General features: G+C 43.1%; 1 protein-coding gene across 1 annotated transcript in view; it reads left to right on the top strand.

The window, feature by feature from the left end:
* PHACTR3 (phosphatase and actin regulator 3) overlaps nucleotides 1-20,532 on the top strand; it is a gene marked incomplete at both ends in the record, with an annotated part of 115,304 nt that overhangs the window by 46,739 nt on the left and 48,033 nt on the right. The window contains 3 exons of the mRNA XM_082490929.1: nucleotides 14,710-14,871; nucleotides 15,756-15,833; nucleotides 20,040-20,219. Coding sequence (XP_082347055.1) covers nucleotides 14,710-14,871; nucleotides 15,756-15,833; nucleotides 20,040-20,219 — 420 coding nt within the window. The remainder of the gene's footprint in view (nucleotides 1-14,709; nucleotides 14,872-15,755; nucleotides 15,834-20,039; nucleotides 20,220-20,532) is intronic.

Below are 20,532 nucleotides of genomic sequence, written 5' to 3'. Positions count from 1 at the left end.
TATCTTCTAAGGGTTTATCTACCTTGTGGAAGAAGGGTTGTGTTAGGGAAGCTGAGCTGCTGTATCTAACTCAATGCCGTGCGTAGATCCTGGAAATATAGAACTCCTCCCACCGAGCACCCTGCTGACTGACGGTGCTTCTCCGCTCTCCGTTTTAGAGCTCATAGCTGCACAGTGCCGCTGTGGTCTTTAAGCACCCTGGCTTGTTTGCGCCACTCAGAGATCCTGAGCACAATGCTTCACTCTACATTTTACAAATATCTCTTGTTTCCATTTCCTTATTAAACAAAAGAAAGAACAAAATCATAGGGTGTGCTTTATTTTCAGCTTGAAGCATTCTGTTCTGGTTTTGGTGGTTTTCTTGTGGATCGCGTGTTTTGGGTAACATACCCATGTGTTTTCGCAAATATGATCTCCGAGTGATCCCACTAGGAATGCACGAGACACGTAACTCTCATAACTCCGGAGTAAACTGCTGGACCGGCACCTGGGCGGTGTGCGGCAGCGTGTGTCAGAGAAGTACAGGCTAACGGAGCAGGTGCCTGGAAGCAGGAGATGAGCTGTTCGGTATAAAAGGCCCTCTTTAAACTCCCGGGGAGGTATTCTGTTTGCTGATTTATTGTGACAGGAACTCGTAGTCCTGTGCCCACGCAAAATGTCATCGCAGCGAGTATCAGTTTCATACCTCTGCGGGAGGGTCACGGGGACAGACTGACCCCTGCTCTGCGGACGGCGCGCCAGGCTGGCCAGGGCCGGCTCGGCTGGGCGGCAGCGCGGGGCCGGCACGCGGCGCTGCTCGCTGGGCATGCTTCTGGGCATGGCGGAAAATCCGTGCTTGTCAGTGCTTGTACCCTCAAATTTGCTTCCCTCAGCACTAAGGGACGAGCTGGGTGGGCTTCTGGCAAGTACGCAGCCACCGCATGCGACTGTGTGGGGATGGGATGTCTTGTCGATCATTCTGCCTCATTTCCAAATAAATGTATTTATTTTAGAGCCGCTATCTGAACTCATCCTCCAAAGGCTATACTGATAGCCAGATGTCAGAATCATAATTTTTTGTTCTTTCAAGCTTTTCCCCAGTAGCCTTAAATAGAATACATTTGCCACAGAGAAAGATTCTTCTATTAATAGCATTAGATCATTTCAGCACTTGAAAGGAAGAAATTAGTTGAGTTTTTAATGTGGTTTTTTTTATATACTTTTTAAAATATTGTAAGCTTTTTACTGTGCAGGCAAGAGCGTCCGCCTTCAGAGTTTTAATTACTGAAGAAAAAAAAATTCTCTTTCTCTGAGTTCAAAAAACAAAAATAGTGAATGAGACTATGTGAAATGACTTAAAATAAACATCTTCAAACAATCTGGTCCTATGTGTCAGTTCTTTCTCATGCTTTGATAATCTCATCTCAGTTGTTGAAACAGACTTACACAGATTGCATAGGAGGCTTGAAGATGATTGAAAGGACTTCTGCTTACCCAGTGCCGTGAATTGCCAATAAGAGGTGATGTTCTGAAGGGCACTCTCAACAAATTTCCTCACTATATTTTCTTGTAACAGAGAAAATTTGGCCAGTTACACTTCCGTGATCTCACATTCTAAAATGTCTCCTCGTTCATTTAAGAAAGTGAGAGAAAAACAAGCCGTAGGCTTCTCTGCCTTTTCCAAATAAACTTTGTTATCCTCTTATGTAAAACACTAAGAGGATATTCCAAGTGGCAAAGAGCTTTATACACAGCTTCACTTAAAAGCAAAAACATAAAACATGTTTTGTTCTACAGTCACAGAAATTCAGTCATTTATTGTAATGAATGGGCAATGTCAAAGGAACATACGGTATTTTTAGCTCTGCTTCATTACCCAATGTGGTAAATGAATCCTGAATGCTTGTAACGTCTAAAAGCTTTCTCTGAGAAGAAAGGCTTTTCCTGCCTAGTCTTGATTAGAGTCAGACTGTTATTGTCCAGAGGATCAGTAGACGGTACCGAGCAGGAAGAGAAGGCTGCCTGCAGGATGAGGAGTCCGATCTGTACGAATGGATAGCAAACCCCAGCGCTGGGTGTAGAAGCAGAGTGTGTAGAGAAGAGGAAGGGCAGCCCAGTGAGAAAAGGAATCGTCTCTGATGGAGAGATGTCGTTTCAGTGTGACAAACTCCTCGTCTGACCTTCTGTTCAGGAATTTAGGACTGAAGCTCCATGCGAGAGGCAGATAAGCTCAAGCTAACGTGACTGAAACAGGGCAGTATAAGGCATAACACAACATGCCTATAAATGCAGTAGAGCTGACAGGCACATTTGATGCTAACATCCTCTGTTAATATGTTTCAGAACATTTTTTTAGTGTTATGTTTCTGTATTGATGCATTTGACCTGCCAATGAATTTGGCTTATGCTTGAGTAAGCGGACCTTTCTTTCTTTTTCCTCTCTTACTGCACAAGATCCTTGACCTGCTGTGATATGATCTGCTCAGTCTAGACACGAGCCAAACTATGAGGGGTCTGGCTTATTCGAAACAAAGTTGTGGGATTTCAGAATGAAGAATGGTTTTCTGCCACGAGCTTACCCTGTCATTTCTAAATGTAATGTTATAGGTAGCTTCATACAGAGATTTAGTTTGGATATAACTTACATTGTATGGGAAGGAACAGGCAGTGATGAACATGTTAGTTTGGACGTGGATCAGCGTGGTAAGCACTGAACACCCTTCCAGTTCTCATAAAAGCCTGTGGATTTCAGAGTTTCTTGGAACATCACAGGATCAAATCCAAACTGTGCCTAGACCAGTGAAATTCAATACCATCATTACACAAAACGATCCACAAAGTCAACAGCAGTCTAAAATCTCTGCAAATGCCGAAGAACAATGGCACAAATTTCAAGACAGAACGATATGGAAATCTTTAAGCATCTTAATTCTCATTACACTCATAAGTAATCAGTTTTTGCAGCTAAGATATTGTCGCTTTCTCTATTAGTTCCCATGTAGGTTTCTGGCACAAAGAAGCTTTCAGGAGATTTTTGTGGCTTTTTAGTGGTATACCCTAAAACACACACAGGCTTCCTCCTAAGGAAGCACTTATTATAATACTGGGGGGGGGGGGGGTCTTGTTTCCAGCTCTCCATGACTCATGCGAGCAGCTGAGAACACAGTTAAAATACGAAAGCTGAAAAGAAGCTGAGAAGAGGGAGTAGTTATTCCACTTCTCTTTCTCTTGGAAGAACTAAAAAATACATAAATTTAGGTCAGACAGGGTAAAAATATTCCATGCTGTTTTTCCTTCCATGCTATTTGGGCTTTGTGAGACTTATAAAAACAGGCTCAGGATCCGGTTGAAGTGAACAAGACTATTATTTAGTTGTTTAATAAAACCCTCATGCATTGCAATAGAAATTCAGTTCATATTCTGTGGTGGTTTTAAAATGAAAGTTTTGTCACAGGTCTGGTTATCCCTTTTGTGTATAAAAGTAATAAAATAAAAATTAGGAAAAAAATAGAAGGAAACAAGAGGAAAATGTCCAAATATTCTTGCTGATGAAAGGGTAATGTTAGAAAAACATTCATTAGATGGCTGCTTCTGAAAAACATAACCCAAATGAAAATCAAGAGCTGGAGACCAAACAAATACCTGGGATTGTTAGTCTTTAAAAAACGTGAATTTAAACCCCGTTGCCAGTAAAAGTATCAAAGCTTCTCTGTACAAAGACACAGCCTCCTGTCATGCTTTTAATTTTGAAAACGATAGTTATTTTTTGGTCTTTTTCATAAGCACTGACCAGCAGAACAGAAGTGTAATCGTGTGCTCCCTAGACACTTGTCAATATTGTAGAATCTCATCCTTTTTTTTTTTTTTTTCACCATTACATTATAAATTAAGTCTTTAAATGCAGAACTGGGGCAATCTTACCTGTTCAGACAAAATGCGCAGAACAGGATTTGGATCAGCAATTTCTGTATGTATGTGAAACACAGCGCAGGGAGGGTTTGTTTCAGCAAGGCAGATTTAACTCCGCGTCCGCCATGCCGGCCCCGACCACTAAGTTGCCTTGACAGAGCCTTGGGGAAGTTGTTAGTAGGAAAATCTTGTGCAACTCAAGAGTTGCTGCAGCCTCTCCTGTTTCATCTGCAGGCCGATCTAGGGTGAGCAGGACAATGCCTGGCGCGTTAGCCACGCGGTGACGCTTAGGGAGACCTTCCAGGCACTTAAAGGCAGATGTGGGGAACCTTTACCAATGCTGCTATGGAATTTTAAATGCTAACGCTGCTAGTAGACTTTTAAAATATCAAAAAACCCATTTCTCAGCAGTTATCATTTACATTTTAGTTTAGCTCATGGCATTCTTTGTACCTGCTTGGAATATGTTTGTATGCTACCTCCTTCCTCTGTTTATTGCAGTTTAAGGTAGTTCTTCCCAAGATGGCGTAAGCACGGTGCAGTCATTAAACATCACGTTTGTACATAGTACTGCCTAATATTCCTAGAGATCGTAACCATCTGCACACATTTTATGATGTCAAAAATTAATGCAAAACTCAGTTCTTGCACTGAACTGCATAAAAACTCACTTGAATTCATTAGATCAGTAGAACTCTGGTTAAATGCAAAGCCCTTTCTCCACTAAATTCAGTGCGCTATAAACCTTAGAAAAGAACAAACTAAAAGAAACTCATCCATCTGTGCATTAAAGTAAATTTGCTTTTTTTTGTCACAACCATAGCATCATTCTAGCAAGTTTGAAGTTGTCATTATATCTATTTTGTTAATTTATGCACAGCAATTTCATTGACGCTAAAATGTCTTGCTGAAGGGCTCTAGGAAGATACATGCCATTCTGGATGGAGGGATCTGTAACAGACAAGTGTAGTATATGGACAATTCAGATAAGCTGTAGTATGGGCTAAAACACAACACAAGGGAATTTTTACTTTATCAGATGTGTAAAAGCCAAAGTCTTGATGAAAGTTTTGGTACCGACAACTCATAGGAATTTCCATGTGTGTTGAGGGGCTTTTGAATCTCGGAATTTAGTAAGAGAAATAATGATCTTTATCCATCCTCTGGAAAGAAAATAGGGAAAATCTTAGTTCATTTTTGGAAGGATGGTTGTTTAGTTTGGTTGGCATTTTTGTTTTAAAGAAGAATCTTGTTTCCTGTGCACTTTGTAAGGAAAGAGCTCGTTCTCTGTCAAGTTAGAGTCACAAGATCACACTACTTAACAAGTGCACGCCAAAAGATGTTGAGTCCTCAGCACCAGCTGTTCGCAGACCCACTTCTAATGGGCTGCATTACTTGCTGATGTAGACACAGCCAATATATTACATTAGCAAAAGGAAAAGCAGTTACTTTCATAGTTGTTCTCTCTGCTTGGCTGCTGGGTGACGTGGAGAGTTAATGGACAGAGATCGCTGTTTTCCTGCCAAATTCTCATTTTGTTTTCCTGTCAAATTCTCCTGCCATGTGGGACACTGTCTCTCTATTCTTAAATTTATTATGCAGGGCAAGGATTACAACTCAGTAGTTTATTTTTCCTAGCTCCTATAATACAAGAAGAAAACAACCTGGAATGCAGTCATTCCAAGAGCTGCGGAGGAGACAGCTTTATATATTTTGAGTAATTTCCATGTTCGTTCCTTGCCCTGAAGATCCTACCATTCCCACTAGGAATAGATTGTGGTCTTGTTTCAGACAAACAGTGGTAATCACTACAGTAAATTTGATAAGCAATTATTTCTCTTGGCCCTTGACCAGTAAAGCATTTCATTTTAGAAAGCATATCGCTTTATTAGCACTTTAAAGATTGTTAACCAGAGCCCATCAATTTGGAAGCAGAATCTTAATTTTTAAAGTATGGACCTCCCAGGAACTCATTAATTTTTAAAGATACTCAGATCTCTACAGTTAAGCATGTTGCAGTTTTGTTAGATGAGTGCTTTAAAGCCCTTATCTGAGCCTTGACATAGTGCCACGGTAAGGAGCAGATAATGTTAACTTTAACACAAGATTTAACAGGTGAGAAGTATAATTGCCCACGGGAACTCCGTACTGGCTGACTCTGCTCTCTGTGTATGCACTTATGCATGTGTTTTCAAGGGTGCCGAGGACAACAGAGCGTTTGTGGTACCTTGCTGTCTTTTGAAGACAGTTGAGTATTTAATATAATTGCCTTTTTGGAAAATACCAGTAGACAGTGGGATAAATGGATCTTTAAAAATAATGCTCCCCTCAGAGTATTTCCTATGTGTGTCTCATATTTACAGAATGCTATGTGAAGCAGACCAAGCCATCTCTAGAAAGTATTTACCCAGTCATTCAGGTGATATGACCTCCTAAGAAGGGTTTCATCACAATTTACTTACCGACCAAATGTAGGAATCACTGGCAGCTTTATAACAGTTTTACAAGGGGCCAAATTGGATGCATAATCTTTAGACAAAAGTTGAATTCAGTCACTGTGACTGTTTTCTATCTACCTTTCTCTCTAGCTGTTCTGGTTTATGTCACGTTTTTGTTGCCTAAGTATTTCTTCTTCCAAACCTCTGTCCTCTTCTGTATAGCAGGCCTGGAGTATGCACCAGAGAGAGTTGACTAATGCGTATTTGTTGCCAATGGCTGTGTGGAAAGTGAAAGTGCAAAGCAGCAGGAGTGATGAAGGAAAAAAGAAAAAAAAGGCAGATGCTCTTGCGTTTCACAAAGCAGAATGTTTTCTATCTGCAGTAGTGGCATTGAACAGTGACAGAGAACCAACAGAGAGCCGTGGTGCGTTCGAGGGAAGAAGGAAATTATGCATTAAATTACAAGAGCATAAAAGTTCATAGGACATGAGGATTTGATTATTTCTCTAATATACAAATTTTCGATAGATATAAAGTGAGAGCTGATTGTATGTCTGAGACATAGACTCCCATAAACAGAAGAAACTCTAAGCAGGTCAGTTCTGGGGCATGAATCCCAGAAAAAAAGCAATGCATAGTTCCTGTTAGGTAGTGGGGTGCTCTTGCACCAATGACTTCCCTGGGCGTTCCCCGTCCCTCTAAATGTGACTGCTATCAGGCATAAGCTGCAGTGAAATGGATTTGAAGGTGCCTCTTGGAGACGGCACAGGGTGTGTTTCAGTCTGCAGACTCCCTGAGGAAGCTATAAAAAACATCCTTTCAACAGGTCTGCAGCAAGGCTACAGCTAATTAAACAACTGCAGGTGATGAAACACTGGTCCTGCAGTGCAGGTAAAAGCTTTACTACTACCAGTGCCTGGCAAGGCTAGTTCAAGCCGTTCCTGTACTTCCTGGGCTCAGCCTCCCTCGTCCTGCAGAAGAGCATCTCTCCACGAGGCTCGGGGAAACTGCCCAGTCCTGGGAATTTGTAACGGGGGTGGTACAAAACGCTTTGCAGAGGCAGGATGGACAAGGCTTGGTGCAGTCTGGCTCTCGGCCCTCTGCAGAGGCAGTGCTCATTTGACTTTATTTGAATAGATTTTTTGTGAATCTCGGGAGATGCTGCTCTGTCTGCTGCCTGAGCAAGCTCTCGCCGGGTGAGAGGCATGCAAATGTCAAGCTTCCCCCCTCCAAGCAGATACTGCACAGGCTCGGGTAACTGAATTAACTGATTACACAGCAGTCCTTCATTAGTCTCATTTTCTTACTGTTATTTAGTTCTTCCTTATCCAGGTAAAGAATGTTGTGGGTGCCTTTACGCAAACACTGAAAAACTTATTTTGTTAATGAATTGCTAATGTCACACAGCGCATTGTAAATCACGGGAAGTGCTATTGGGACTTGACACAATCATCCAAAAGCGTGAAAGGTTCCTGATTAATTTCTTTGCGCCTTGGCTCATATGGCGGTAATGCTGTTAGGTGATATGTCAGCTTCCCAAAGGAACATTTTCTGGAAGAAATCACAAATCTCAAGCATATAAGGCGTATTTTTATCTAAGAGATTTAGCTGGAGTTGCCACTTTCCTGCTCTCTTTCCTTTGATAAGTATAATCTGTTTCCCTGTTCATTTCAGCTAAAGCAGGTTTTAAAATCCAAATACTTTGAAGGGAGGCTCAGCATGACAGAATGGAAATAAACTTCCCTGGCAAGCACAGCCCCCTCCTACCACCCACAAATTATGCTTTGGGGTTTTTTTCCTCCTTCAATTAAAGAAAGATGTTAAATCGTAATTTAACGTACTAAAGAGCAGTGGAAATTATAGAACAAGGATACATGACGAACATTTGAGCGTGAAGCGAAAATGGAAGCTCATACTCTGGAGACCACACGAAAGGTAGAAAGGAAAGCACAATAACCTGCGTTTTCGTGCAGGGAAGTATAAAAACCTAATCAGGATTCACACCACCTGGCTAAAAGAAAGGTGCTACTGCCCAAGAACAGCCTGTACTCAGTGGAAGCTGAACCCAGAGCTGGTTTGGATAGGTGCTCACAAAGGACTCCGTTCCTCTTTGTCATTCTCCCATTTGTCTTATTATTTTCACCCTGCCTTCATGTATCTCAATGAGTCTGAAGTCTGCACAAATTTACTGTGCCAGATTTTCCCCCCAAGGTAATTCCATGACTGATGTAGTTATCACGTGATGAACCTGGCCCACTATCCATCTGCTTCCTTGTGAGATTAAACTATTGGGTGAGACGGAATCTACGGCGGGAAATCATGAAGGTAAAGGATTACAATTTTGCGAACAGATAAGAATTCAAGCCATTTTTACCTACACTGTTGACCATATGAAACCTTAAAATTTGGATAGGTAAATGACCGAATGTGCGCCTCAGTCCTATAATTTTCCTTACTTTGTTTCAGTATTTTTCTGGTGTAACCAATATGATATGTCAGAGCAACAACCTGTGTCACATCAGCAGCTGTACAGCCAAAATTAGCTAATGATTACATTCAATAATGCACTACAGGTACTTTGCCTTTTCTAAATAAGTAAACTGTTAGGAACTAGGTTTTTTGTTTTACAAAGGATTCTGCGTAAATTTTTCCAAACCAACCCAAAACAATATTGAAACATTCACAGCTTCAAATAAAAAGTCCTTCAAAAATTAAATAAATTTCAGGTTAATAAAAAGCTTTTTTTCTCATTTCTAATTTTAGTTTCTCACAGTCATTCAAAATTGGAAAAATCAAAATACTATATGTTCAAAAACTGAAACAGAAACTTCAAACTGGAACATTCCACTGCAGTTTTCTTTCAAAGACAGTCAAGAAAGAGAGCACGTCTGCAGAAATGCAGGTGACAGAAAACATTTTTAGAAGAAGGAAGAGCTCCATCACAGGAAACCTCTAACCAGTACAATAAAAAAGCTCTTCAGTTTGAATTATGCTTCTCTGGAACATAACAGAAGTGTTCAAAGGCTCCCAGACACAAACAATTTGCCCCTGTCCTGCAGATTCAATCATTGTGATCAGTTCTTCCTCCTTTAGGATGCTAAACTAAGGGAAAAGGGGTTTGTTCCTGCTGCTGATTCTCTTTCCTAAAGCTCAGGATAGTCCTTACCCTAAACCCAAGACAACCTTTCCGCCTGCTTTCCCCTGCAGGTTTCTCTCACTAGATAAAAAGTACCCTCTGTATAGAGCCTTTGCAGAGAAGTGCCATCTCTTGACTGACCTCGCACATGTCTGGCTTGCGTGATTCGGGACTGAGCAGTAGTAGCCATGAACCCTTTAAAAGTTCAGCTCTCCCTGTGACATCCTCCTGACACTAATTCTAGGCAGCACTGAAAGTTAGTAGTGGTAAAGGCACCTCTCTACCAAAAGCCGAAAAGGTAATTTTGATTCCACTCACCATCTCTACCCTCTGGAGTGGGCCAAAGGGAGCCTTTTTTCCTTTTTTAACTCTGTATCTGAGTTGCAGAGACAGATGCAATGACAATAAAGGGGAGAGCATGCAGAGCTGCATTACAAACCAATTCATCAGAAAACAGAGCACGCCTGCCTTACAGATTTGCCTGCAGCTCTTGTCTGCTGTGTTATTTTTAAACTGCCTGCAGGTTGCAGATTTTTCAGTGGTCCTTCTCCTCACAGTGTACACAGAGGATTTAGCAAGGCACAACTTCCATTACCATGAATTTAAGTTACCAAAACTCCCAGCACATTAAAATTCAGCATCCTTCATCCTCCCATAAACTTCTTGCTGCAGTTTGCATATTCACGAGAGAGCATCCCATGTCTCTCACAGCTTCTCTCCATGGCAAGGTCAGTGTAACTCGGCTCTGCGTTCCTGATGTTCCCGAGTGCCACACAGCAGCCTGCGGAGCGCAGCCTGCAGTTGCTATCATCAGCAACCCAGGCACCAAGCTACAGACTCTTTGGCTTATCATGGAAACCGCGAGAAGATAGACCCAACCCAATGCTCGGTCTCGCAACACCATTATCACCCAGACATGACTGCCTCGGCACCAAACACGTGCTGTGTAAGTGAAGGCTATGGGGAGGCGTAAGGCACTCTTCCGTCACACATCCAGGACACAAACTTCACCGTACTCCCAGCAAATCTGCCCCGCTTCTGTGGGAGGCTGGATGGGATAGAGTCAGGGCTTGACATCTGCAAATGGGAAGGCTTCAGTGTACAGCCAAACTGTGCGATCCGTGCACAATTCCTATAGAGAAGGGACTAATGGGAAAAGTAGTCGCCACAATATTTTAAAGAAGAAAGCAGTGGGGCATTTTGCAGAAACGCTGATCAACCACGACTGCTGCTGATGTAAACAGAAGCTGCAGGTGCTCAGACTTTCTGAGGGGTCAGACCCTGCAGCCAAATGTAATGAATATTATGGTTTGTTTCCTTCCTCTCTGTTGCCTGGTTTATTCTGCAGCCCAGAGCAGTACCGCAGAGTAACACCCGTCTGTTCAGAACCTCTCCCCTCATCTGATTTGAGACGTCTCAGACATGGAACCATTCATACTCTCGACCACCACTGGGAGCTCTAGAAGTTACCCCGGCTAGCACCGTAAGCAGCACGTCCCCAGCAGCAGCAGCAGCAGCACAGCCACATTCATCTCCACCCATTTGACACACGCAGAGCAGATGACAACTGTGTGATATATGAGGAGTTTGGTTTGGATCTGGAGCACCAGCACAGAAGCCTTTGCCGGCAATAGGGTACAGCGGGGACTTGAAAGTAATTTCAATATAAACAGTCAACAAGCTTCGGTCAGAGCAATATCTTCTGGCCCCACAGGGCTGACGACTGTCTCCTTGTGGGACAGCGTGGGACCAGTTGGTCTGTCTCAGCAGCAGTGGCCAAGCAGAGCCTGGCCTCCCTGTGTCGGGTAGGGTCAGGCTGCCGTGCTGTGGGTTAAGCTGGTGCTTGCTTGACCCCATATAACCACTGTCCCTCATCCTTCTACGTTACACAGCTGGTTAAGCTGTTGCTCAGCTGCTCTATTCTCCCTGCTGATTTGGAGAGCCTTGATTTGGCTTTTGGCTGTTTACATTCTGCAGACATCCTCTATGTAATTGCATGGCCTGGCCCCAGGCTACGAGGCTCTGGGAGAAATAACTGCATTATTCCACAGAACAGTTAGCATAATTAAAATATTGACTGCAGATTAAAAAAATGTGCTGAATATTTCACAGAGTGGTTGGAGGGTTGGCAAGTGCTGGATGCTTGTTGGCTGCAGGAGCTGGCTGCTCTTTAGGCGTGCCTTCTCCTTCAGTACTCATTGCCGTATGTGGGAACTGCTTTTTGTGCTGTCAACTTCTTCTCTCCCAAGCAGCCAACCCACAACCAAGAAAAAAATGAACTGACTGGAAATCGGGAGCTCCAAGGGCTTTCTTGGGATTCTTACTGCCAGTGAGACCATTTCCTTGTTATTTATGACTTCAGGACATCTGTCTTACTGTGTCTCTATCTATTTTTATTTGTGTCCATCTCTCCAAATGCACAGTGTAGGAACTGCATATGCTGAGAATGTACCAGGTGATAAAACCATTTGCTTAAGAACTGTCTGTACCATATGAGAAACATTAATAAAGTTAAAAAGCCCACGAAAACATTTGTTTTAGCTACTATTCCTCCTTTGACATTTGATTTCTAGCTGTATTTAATCTGTAACCAAAGTCTAAGGCATAAAATCCTTACATTTCCACACCCAAGAGGGCAGAAGGGGCTGGAAGAAACCCAGTTGACAGGGCTGGTAGGAACTGCAGCAGCACTGATCGCTACCGGGCACTTAGGGAATTCTTAGTGCCTTTGCAATATCTCCCCATTCCCTTTCTTAGAGGAATATCTGGGACAATAAGCATTGCTAGAGACACACAGGTGTGGGTTTGAATGACTTCCCGGTTCTGTCTACATCCCCTGCTATCAGGCAAAAAAGGTAAAATCATCTCATGCTACCATTGATAAACAAAACGTGGATGATGCCTAAACCACTTTGCAGACACCTATATCCTGAATGAAATGCAGTAGGATCAGGAACTTGCCAAGGTAACGCTTTAAATCGGCTCTTTATTTAATCTTCACTTACATGCTTTGGCAATTCCTGGAATGGTCGGAAGTGCTTGAGCAGCAGCGCAGTCTCACAAGCAAGGACCAGGGGCGGCTGAGCTGAGGCTGTCCTACTCCACTGGAGCTTCTAGGGACAACGGTCTGATCTACAGCTCTTTTGAGATGAGCTAATTTTGTGAACGTTTCCATTCCCACTTGCAGGATGTCACAAGAAATGGCCAAATGGTATTTCCTGAGGCTTCTATTGCAGCTTTAAAGTAATCGCAACAGCAAATTAATAGCAGGCCTACTCTGCCATTTTCCATTCTCATTGCCATCTCTGTAATCAAGAGCAGCTCTACTTCTTCAAAACTTATTTCTGCGATACTTCTCATTTTTGAATGCGCAGTTAGGAAAGGAGCATGATCTGGGCACTCCAGCTGTGGTCTGCAGGCTACTGCCCTCCTTCTGCGCTAGGCTCCTTGCTAGTTGCTGCTCTCCACTCAATACTGACCTCCAAACTGTAAATGGTAAATATCACCTTGGGTAGACACCATTCTTTCAAAGGCAAAAATATATTTTTACATACAATTTAAATCTCTTCTAAGTTAAACACCAAGATAAACTCCGTGGAATGAGACAAAAGGTGCTCTAAATTCAGTACATAGAAAGAGAAATTCACTGGGCATACACGATGCGGGGGGGGGCGGGAATCGTTACAGCCTTTTCTCTGTTCTGATAGTTCACATGGCCAAGCTTTTAGTTTGTCTTCACTGAATGATTCATCTCTATTACCAGTATTTTCAAAATTAAATGGAAGAGGAGGAATGTGTTCATTCCCCTGCTGTGTTTAATAATCTTCCAAAAATTGTTTCCTGTTTACTTGGAAATCCCCACCTCCATGCTGTGATTTAAGCATTTTCACCCTGTTAACTTAAAAACAAAGCCTAGAAGATGCTGTTTAGTTTTTATCTTGCAGTCATAAAGCAATTTATGATAAATGTTGTTCCAGAGAAAAATTACTTGGAAACATACATATGTTCATAGCTCCACATTGCTCATTTAAATCATAACTGATTGTTGAAAAAAAATACAACTTGCCATTCAGTTTTTATTCATGTAACATGTCTGACGACTGATGGCAGCTTTCTTTTAACAATCACTGTGTTGGTGCTCAAATACAAATCTCAGTGAAGACATCAATAACCCCATTTATGGAACTGTGCTACTTTCTTCCGTGGTACTGGCTAGCACAGGACTGTGAATAGCCAGTATGTATTGTTTTGTGCAAGACTTGTCTATAAGCAAAACTTATAGCGTATTTTCAAGACAAAATATTAAAAATACCTAAATTGCTTTTCCAGCTGAAGCATTATCTCTGAATTCCTGTGGCTTGGCTGGACAAAAGGGAAAGAATTTTCCCCTTAGCTCCAAGGAATAAATTTGCACGATAGTTCTAAGATTTTACTTACATAGCACATATCAAACGAATTATTCTTATATAAAAGATTTGTATTAGCTCACACAAGTCAGTGTGTTCTGTGTTAGCTTATGTGAAAAGAGTTCATTTAAAAGGCAGCAATATCCCGTGGCCTGAGAACAGGACTGGAAGCTGGGAATTCACAAGGGACCTGAGCTTTCTCACACTTCCTCTCAGCTTTTCATAAAGGTCTAAATTTTTCTAAATGAACATTACATTTACGTGATTAACTGGACGCCGCATGGGCCTGATTTACAATTTACAGATGTGTTAAATTTCTACTGCTCCTATGAAAGCTATCGGGAGCTCTCAGCTCTCTGCGTTTCAGAAGGCTGTAATGCAGTTACACACAGCCCTTGGGAGGGAGAGTAACACCATTACCTTGGTGAGTCCCAGGCACGGACAAAGGTAGGAAAGCGATGGAATAAGCATAGGGTGTACAAATTCAGCACATCCTCCCCTCTATGGGCCTAATAGCCCTGATTAATCCGTGAGGCACGGCAGCAGTGCAGATACTGAAATATTTGGCATCCAAACAGGTACTGTGCAAGACCGGAGTCAGGAGAGCCGCTGGTAGGAGCACCGGGCTGGCACAGGGAGGTTGTACGCCCTCTGACTGGCATCCCTCCGCCTGGCCGCCGGCTCCAGCAATGCAGGGGCTTTCTTTCAAAAAGAAACCTTGCTTATCTCGGTGACTGGACGGAATGCGTGTTAGCTGGTCAGCCTCCATTTGCCTCCCCTTTTAAGTCTATGCTGAGGCGTTTTGGCTAACAGCTGGCTTTCCTCTCTCTTCCCCTCTCAGATGAGATGGAGCAGTCCCCTGCAATGCGTTCTGACTACTTGGTCTCAGGGATTCGAACTCCGCCAGTGAGGAGGAACAGCAAACTGGCGACACTGGGCAGGATCTTCAAACCATGGAAGTGGCGGAAAAAGAAAAACGAGAAGCTAAAGCAGACATCTGCAGGTAGGATGAGAACACGAGATTGATGCTGCACAGAGCAAAGCTTGGCTTGGGCCAAATTTGCTTACATAGGAAATGTTAATGGCGACCTGATCGAAACCTAGTTCAGAGGTTTCAGCTTGTTACAGATTAATAATGTTTAAGGCTAGAAAGAGCCCATATAGGCTGACTTCCTATATAATACCATATAGTATATTTAGAAGCAAAGGTCAAAATACAAGAGTGAAGACAAACCTCGACACAGACTGCTTTTCATGGTCTGTCCCGTCTCCAAAACAGCCTACATTTATCATCAACCCTTTTATTTGGGGTGAAGATTATGTAGGTCACAGCAACATTATGAAAAGTGACAGGAGGGAGCTCCAGCATGTAAAATGCTTTCCCTGAAGCAGCTGTCTCTGCGGGAAAGGAGCCCAGCACACAGCACTGCACGCTCTCGCTAGTCTCCAGGGATGTCCCAGGAGATCAATAAGGAGACAAACTCACTCGCCTTTTCCTAAGATAGGATGGAGCGATTCCCTGCACTTGCCCTGATATCCTGTGGAGTGTCACAGTAAAGGACACCGCTTCCTGAGGCAGCTCTAACGCGCCATATTAAACAACATGAAGGCTCCAATATCCCCGTTACTCTGCACTCAGTGAGATCAGACAGTAGGTTGGATCATAAATCTTGACTCTACATGCGGGTGATTTTACAGCTCTTTTAACAAAGGAAAACACGGAAACAGGCTGACCAGTCCATGCTCCCCAGAACAACATCCTTGCAGTTCTTTCCAAGCACATAGCAGTTGAGACTAGTGGGGATTTTCCACATTGCATCTTTCTCACTCCATTATATGAATGTTCTGTTGTTAACTGGTGCTGTGTTATGTTACTACTTCATGCAGTGCTGGAAAAGAAGATGACAGCACGACAAGGTCGGGATGAGCTCATTAAGAAAGGCCTTCTGGAGATGATGGAACAAGGTAAGTAAAAGTTCTGCATCCTTTTTCTCAGAGTCTTTTTCAGGACACGAGGAAACAATTGCAAAAGAAGAAACCTAACAATCAAATTAATAAAAAGGAAAACCTTTAATCCAAACAGAGAGGAAAATCCAGTATCTGCACTAAGCACATCTGTCTTCAAATTCTTCCCTGCTGCAATCAATCCATGCAGTTTAATTTTTGATGTTTTACCATCTTGAATGCAACTCCACCTTCACTTGATTTATACATGGTACAAGTCTAAGCTGGTACGTATGTTTTATGCAATTGCTTTAAATCAAGCTAAATCCTACTGCCAAGAAAGTCCGCTAAAGCTGGGATAAATATAAACTTAAACATACAGATGCGTTCAGCTAGCATGTACAACCCATGAATCCAAATCTCATAAAATGATACTAATCTGATGTTTTCAGCTGGCTTGCTGGTAAACCAAGTTTGTGACAAAACATATTACCATTCTGCCTGTTTTTCATTCACATGGAAAAGGGAAGCATTCGGTAGTGTCATTTTAAAGCTTTTCTGAGTACAAACCAGGTTCAGCAGAATTCATTGAATGAAAGATGATAAAGTGTCGGAAACATGCACAAAGGACTGGTTCTGTAAAAGCCCTGACAGATGCTCAAGGAAGACAGACATCTGGGTGACTATTCTGCAAGATCCAGTGAACTCCCAATGTTATGGACAACATCCCAACTGCCATTTCCACCTAAACAGAGATAAAAAAAATAAATCCATCTTTACTTTGAAAACTTTACAGCAGAAAGTACTGTCATGAAGAAAGATCGGCCTTTTGAGTTTGACCAATCTGATAGATAGAAATTATGTTCTTTGAAACTAATAATTGAGTTTCTTTGTATAAAACAAATGCCATGCCTATAAATAGCCTGTGGGACAATACTCAGTGATGCTATGCTGGAGTGTAACCGAGCAACTGAAGAGTCAGAAAAAGAGCATTTTAAACAGATTTTTTTTTGTCATTGCAGTAAAGCTATATTCATATTATTTTATTGGATATCTTTTAATATGAGATTTATGTTCAAGTTAAAAAAAAACCCTATCAAACTGTCAGTTTATTCTAAAATGGAAGTTTTTAGAGAGCTCATTTTTAATTCTGTCCATTGAAGTCTTTGTGTCTCTCATAATTCTAGATAATTGGTTGCCCTGTTAACACTATGGGATAAAAAAACACACCCCATTTCTATTAGGAGTATGGAAGTTTCCCATAAGCTATGAATTTGAAGATATGGGTATCTAGAGCTTTGCCAAAGCACAGTAAAATAAAACTTGTGTAGAGCACATTAAAAGGTAATAATAATGAATCAATAAACCTCTTGAATGCAGAAAGAACTGGCTGGGAGCGAAACAGGTGATGCTAAGTTGCAAGATCATTTTAACAAAATTAAAATAGTTTAAACAAATACATATAGTCCAGTAAGAAGGCATGACAAGCTGTGCTCTCAAAAAGGCAGCTGCAAACAGACTGCTTACCCATCTGGAATAAAGTTGCATACAGCTCCTGTACACATCAAACAAGTTTTCAGTACCACCCTGTGGCCCAGAAAGGAGAGAATGGCTAAGAGTCAGTTGAAGGACACCGCAGCCACCTGCAAGTTATTTTTCTTTCCAGAGTGTTGTGAATCTCCAGGGTTATTTTAGTATATTATTAGGAGAAGCAGCTTATTAACTGGAATAAAAAATTGACCCAAATAATTCTCAGTAACTGATTAGTGCTCTACTTGGACTGAGCTGAAGCGGCAGCAGTTTCAAGGCTGAGTCCCCGTTTATGCAGCAAGTTGCGATTGCCAAAGCAGCAATACTATGCTAAAGGACTACAGTAAATCCTAAAATCCCTCTATTTCATCAGGCTCTTCTCCACTTCCACGGACCTGATTCCTACTCACTTTCATAAATAGCCCAAACTGGGATGAAGCTCTAGTCTGAGAAATCTCCAGCTCTGCTTCATGCATTTACAATAGCTGTGTCACACTCGGGTTCCGTAGCACAGGGTCTGTCGAGCGGCATTCTGAACTAGGCTGGCTCAGAGCAACCCACAAAGCTAGCGCAGAGTCTGCATCAATCTGTGAGCAGCCCAGGGTGACACTGCAGCGTCCTTGCTTTGGTGATGAGTCATCCTAACAGGTTATGTCACCCTGTCTCCTCACACAACCCCAAAACCCAGCTGGCCCAACACGCTGCGCAGTTGCACCGCCTGGGCCCCGTCTGTCCTCCCTCCTCTCCTCCCCAGCTCTGCTTGCACAGGGCAAATGCAGACCTGCCCCTTGAAAACTCCCAAACCTGAAATGCAGCTTCACTCCAGGGAGCCACCGTGCACCCCGTAAGGGGTTACGGGGTCTGGCAGGGTCTGGCATACCGTGGGACCCATTCCCAACTAAGCTACAGCTCTGCTTCTTCTGATTACTTTGCAATGCCCAGCACTCTCTGCTGCTTTCCTTCCCAGTGGATCTAAGGTCTGTGCTTTCTCCTGTCCCCAAACTATCTCTGAAATAAGGTGTTGGGACCCAGTACCAATCAAAGCAGCACATCCACTTTGATCTAAGCACGAGCTGATCGTTTCCGACCAGGAACATCACTGTTGTGACTCTCAGACGCTCCTCAACAGAAATTCTTCAACAGGGCTCTCTTCTGCTCGTCATGACTTCATTAGTCATTACACTTTCCAGCGTCCGGGATCTGAAGGGACTCACGTCTCTGACTGCAGTTCCGTTGTGGCACAGCTATTCTGCAGCTTTCCCTTCCGAAGGGTGTGAGGAATGTGCGAAGCAGAGTTACCCTGAAAACACTTAGGGAGCTTCCCCCGCTATTTCTCCCCATTGTGAGCACAACACTGATCAGATGTAGCTGTACGTACAGCCCTGAGAGATAAGGGCTGCCTGTCAAACAATGCAGGCAGCTGGTAATACACTGATGATTATGTATAGGCTGCCTTCACAATGAGCTGAAATGTAGGCAATGAACTTTTTCCCCCTCCCCTTCCCTGTATCATAGCAACTGTGCTACTGCAGGGGCTATTTTAAGAACAGTAACTTTTCACCAAACGTGATTATGAGGCAGACTGAGTGAGCTCAGCGTACAAAAATACTGCATCCCTTCCGCAGCATCTCTGGGCCAAAATCTGATACCCTTACCCAAAAGCACAATAAATTACTCTGCAGATTGTCCAAATAGTATTAAAAAGGAGTAGCTGTGAATGCTAGCTATTTTAAAATCAATGCTCAAGAAACTTGTCGTGATATCATTGCAAGAAGACCCAGCCCTGTCGGGAGCTTCCAGGAAGGAGTGTCTAGGGCCAAGAAATACAAGTCAGGAGGTAAGGGTGGAAGCAGACATGTCCGTCAGCACGGAGCGCTGGCTAGAGCGGGAAGTAATTGCATTAGTTTGCAGCAGTGGTGTAGATCTTGTAAATTCTGAGAGTCATGATGTAAAAGGATAGTTTGTATTCTGAGGACTCTTGCCTGAATAGGAGAATACTAGAAAAGCTTCAGTCATCGAGATGCGTACAGCTGCAGGGATCACTGCACAAAAATCCTTCAGAGTAAGCAAAGGGAGCAGTTTCTGGGTCTGCATGAAGAGGGATTTGAATTTCTGATCAGCTCAGTCATACAGGCTACACTTTTCAAAGCTGAGTAACTAAGACTATGCTGAAAACCTACAGCTTGGTAGGGAATATTAGCAGCCTTGTCTTCGGTAAGGCTCTGGCATCGCTGCTGGGGCGGCCGGCCGGCAGCGTGTCCTGCACGGAGCTGGACACAGCTCAGACATGTCAGACCAACCTGTGCACATGCTGCACTATGGGCTCTGCTCGTGCAAGGAATTGCCTCCTCCCAGAGACCTCCGATCTCCCATGGTTGTGCTCATCACCCACAGAGCAGGTGCTTCCAGCGTGCAGTGGCCGTCCTGTACCTGCACAACGGCCGTGTGCCCAGGCTGCTGGATGCCCACAGAAAAAGGGGCCTCGTTGAGAATACAGGGGATATTAGTATCCAGACGGGCTGGTCTCCACAAGTTTTGCATTGCGGATGCTCAGCACTGTTAGAAATCAGGTGCTGCTCTAAGAAAAATCTCAGTCCCCTGAGCGCTAGCAGCCTCGAGACTTCTCAAGAGGATGGCAGGGAGTTTCAGCTCTCACCGTTCGCGGTTTAGTTAAGATTAAATGATTTGGTTTTTCAGATATCGAAGGCAAAGCCTGCACTGGTGACGATGCCACGAGAGCAATGCAGAGTGACCCTCCAGCTCCTGTGTGCCAGGCACTTGCCTCAGAAGAGGTGCAGCAAGAGAGTACCATAGCCACAATGAATGTGACCTCGCTTGGTGAGGAGCTGCATTTGAATGAGCTGAAAGAAGATGCAGGTATGGGATATAAAATGTTTTCAAAAAATTACAAAATGTTAAAAAAATATTTCTGCTGAGCTGTTTTATAAGGTGTCAAATATGTCTGTGCATTAAAGGGTCAGAGCACCTTGTTCAGCTCAGCCCATACTAGGTTAGCAATCAGTACTTAAAAAATGATTTTTGAGACTGCTACCAAACTGAGGGACTACACAAAGCTTGGCTTGGCTGCCCTGGTTGCCTTCTGCTCTCCATCCCACACCTTCGTGCTCTGCTTTCTCTGGGGTCCCAATCCCAGCCACTCTCACCGAGCCCACCCCTGCCTGCTGCGGTT

This window comes from Vanellus vanellus (genome assembly GCF_965231255.1).
Source record: "Vanellus vanellus genome assembly, chromosome: 15".
Lineage (NCBI taxonomy): Eukaryota > Metazoa > Chordata > Aves > Charadriiformes > Charadriidae > Vanellus > Vanellus vanellus.
The sequence above is the reverse complement of the archived record's forward strand: the minus strand, read 5'-3'. Positions and strand labels throughout refer to the sequence as shown.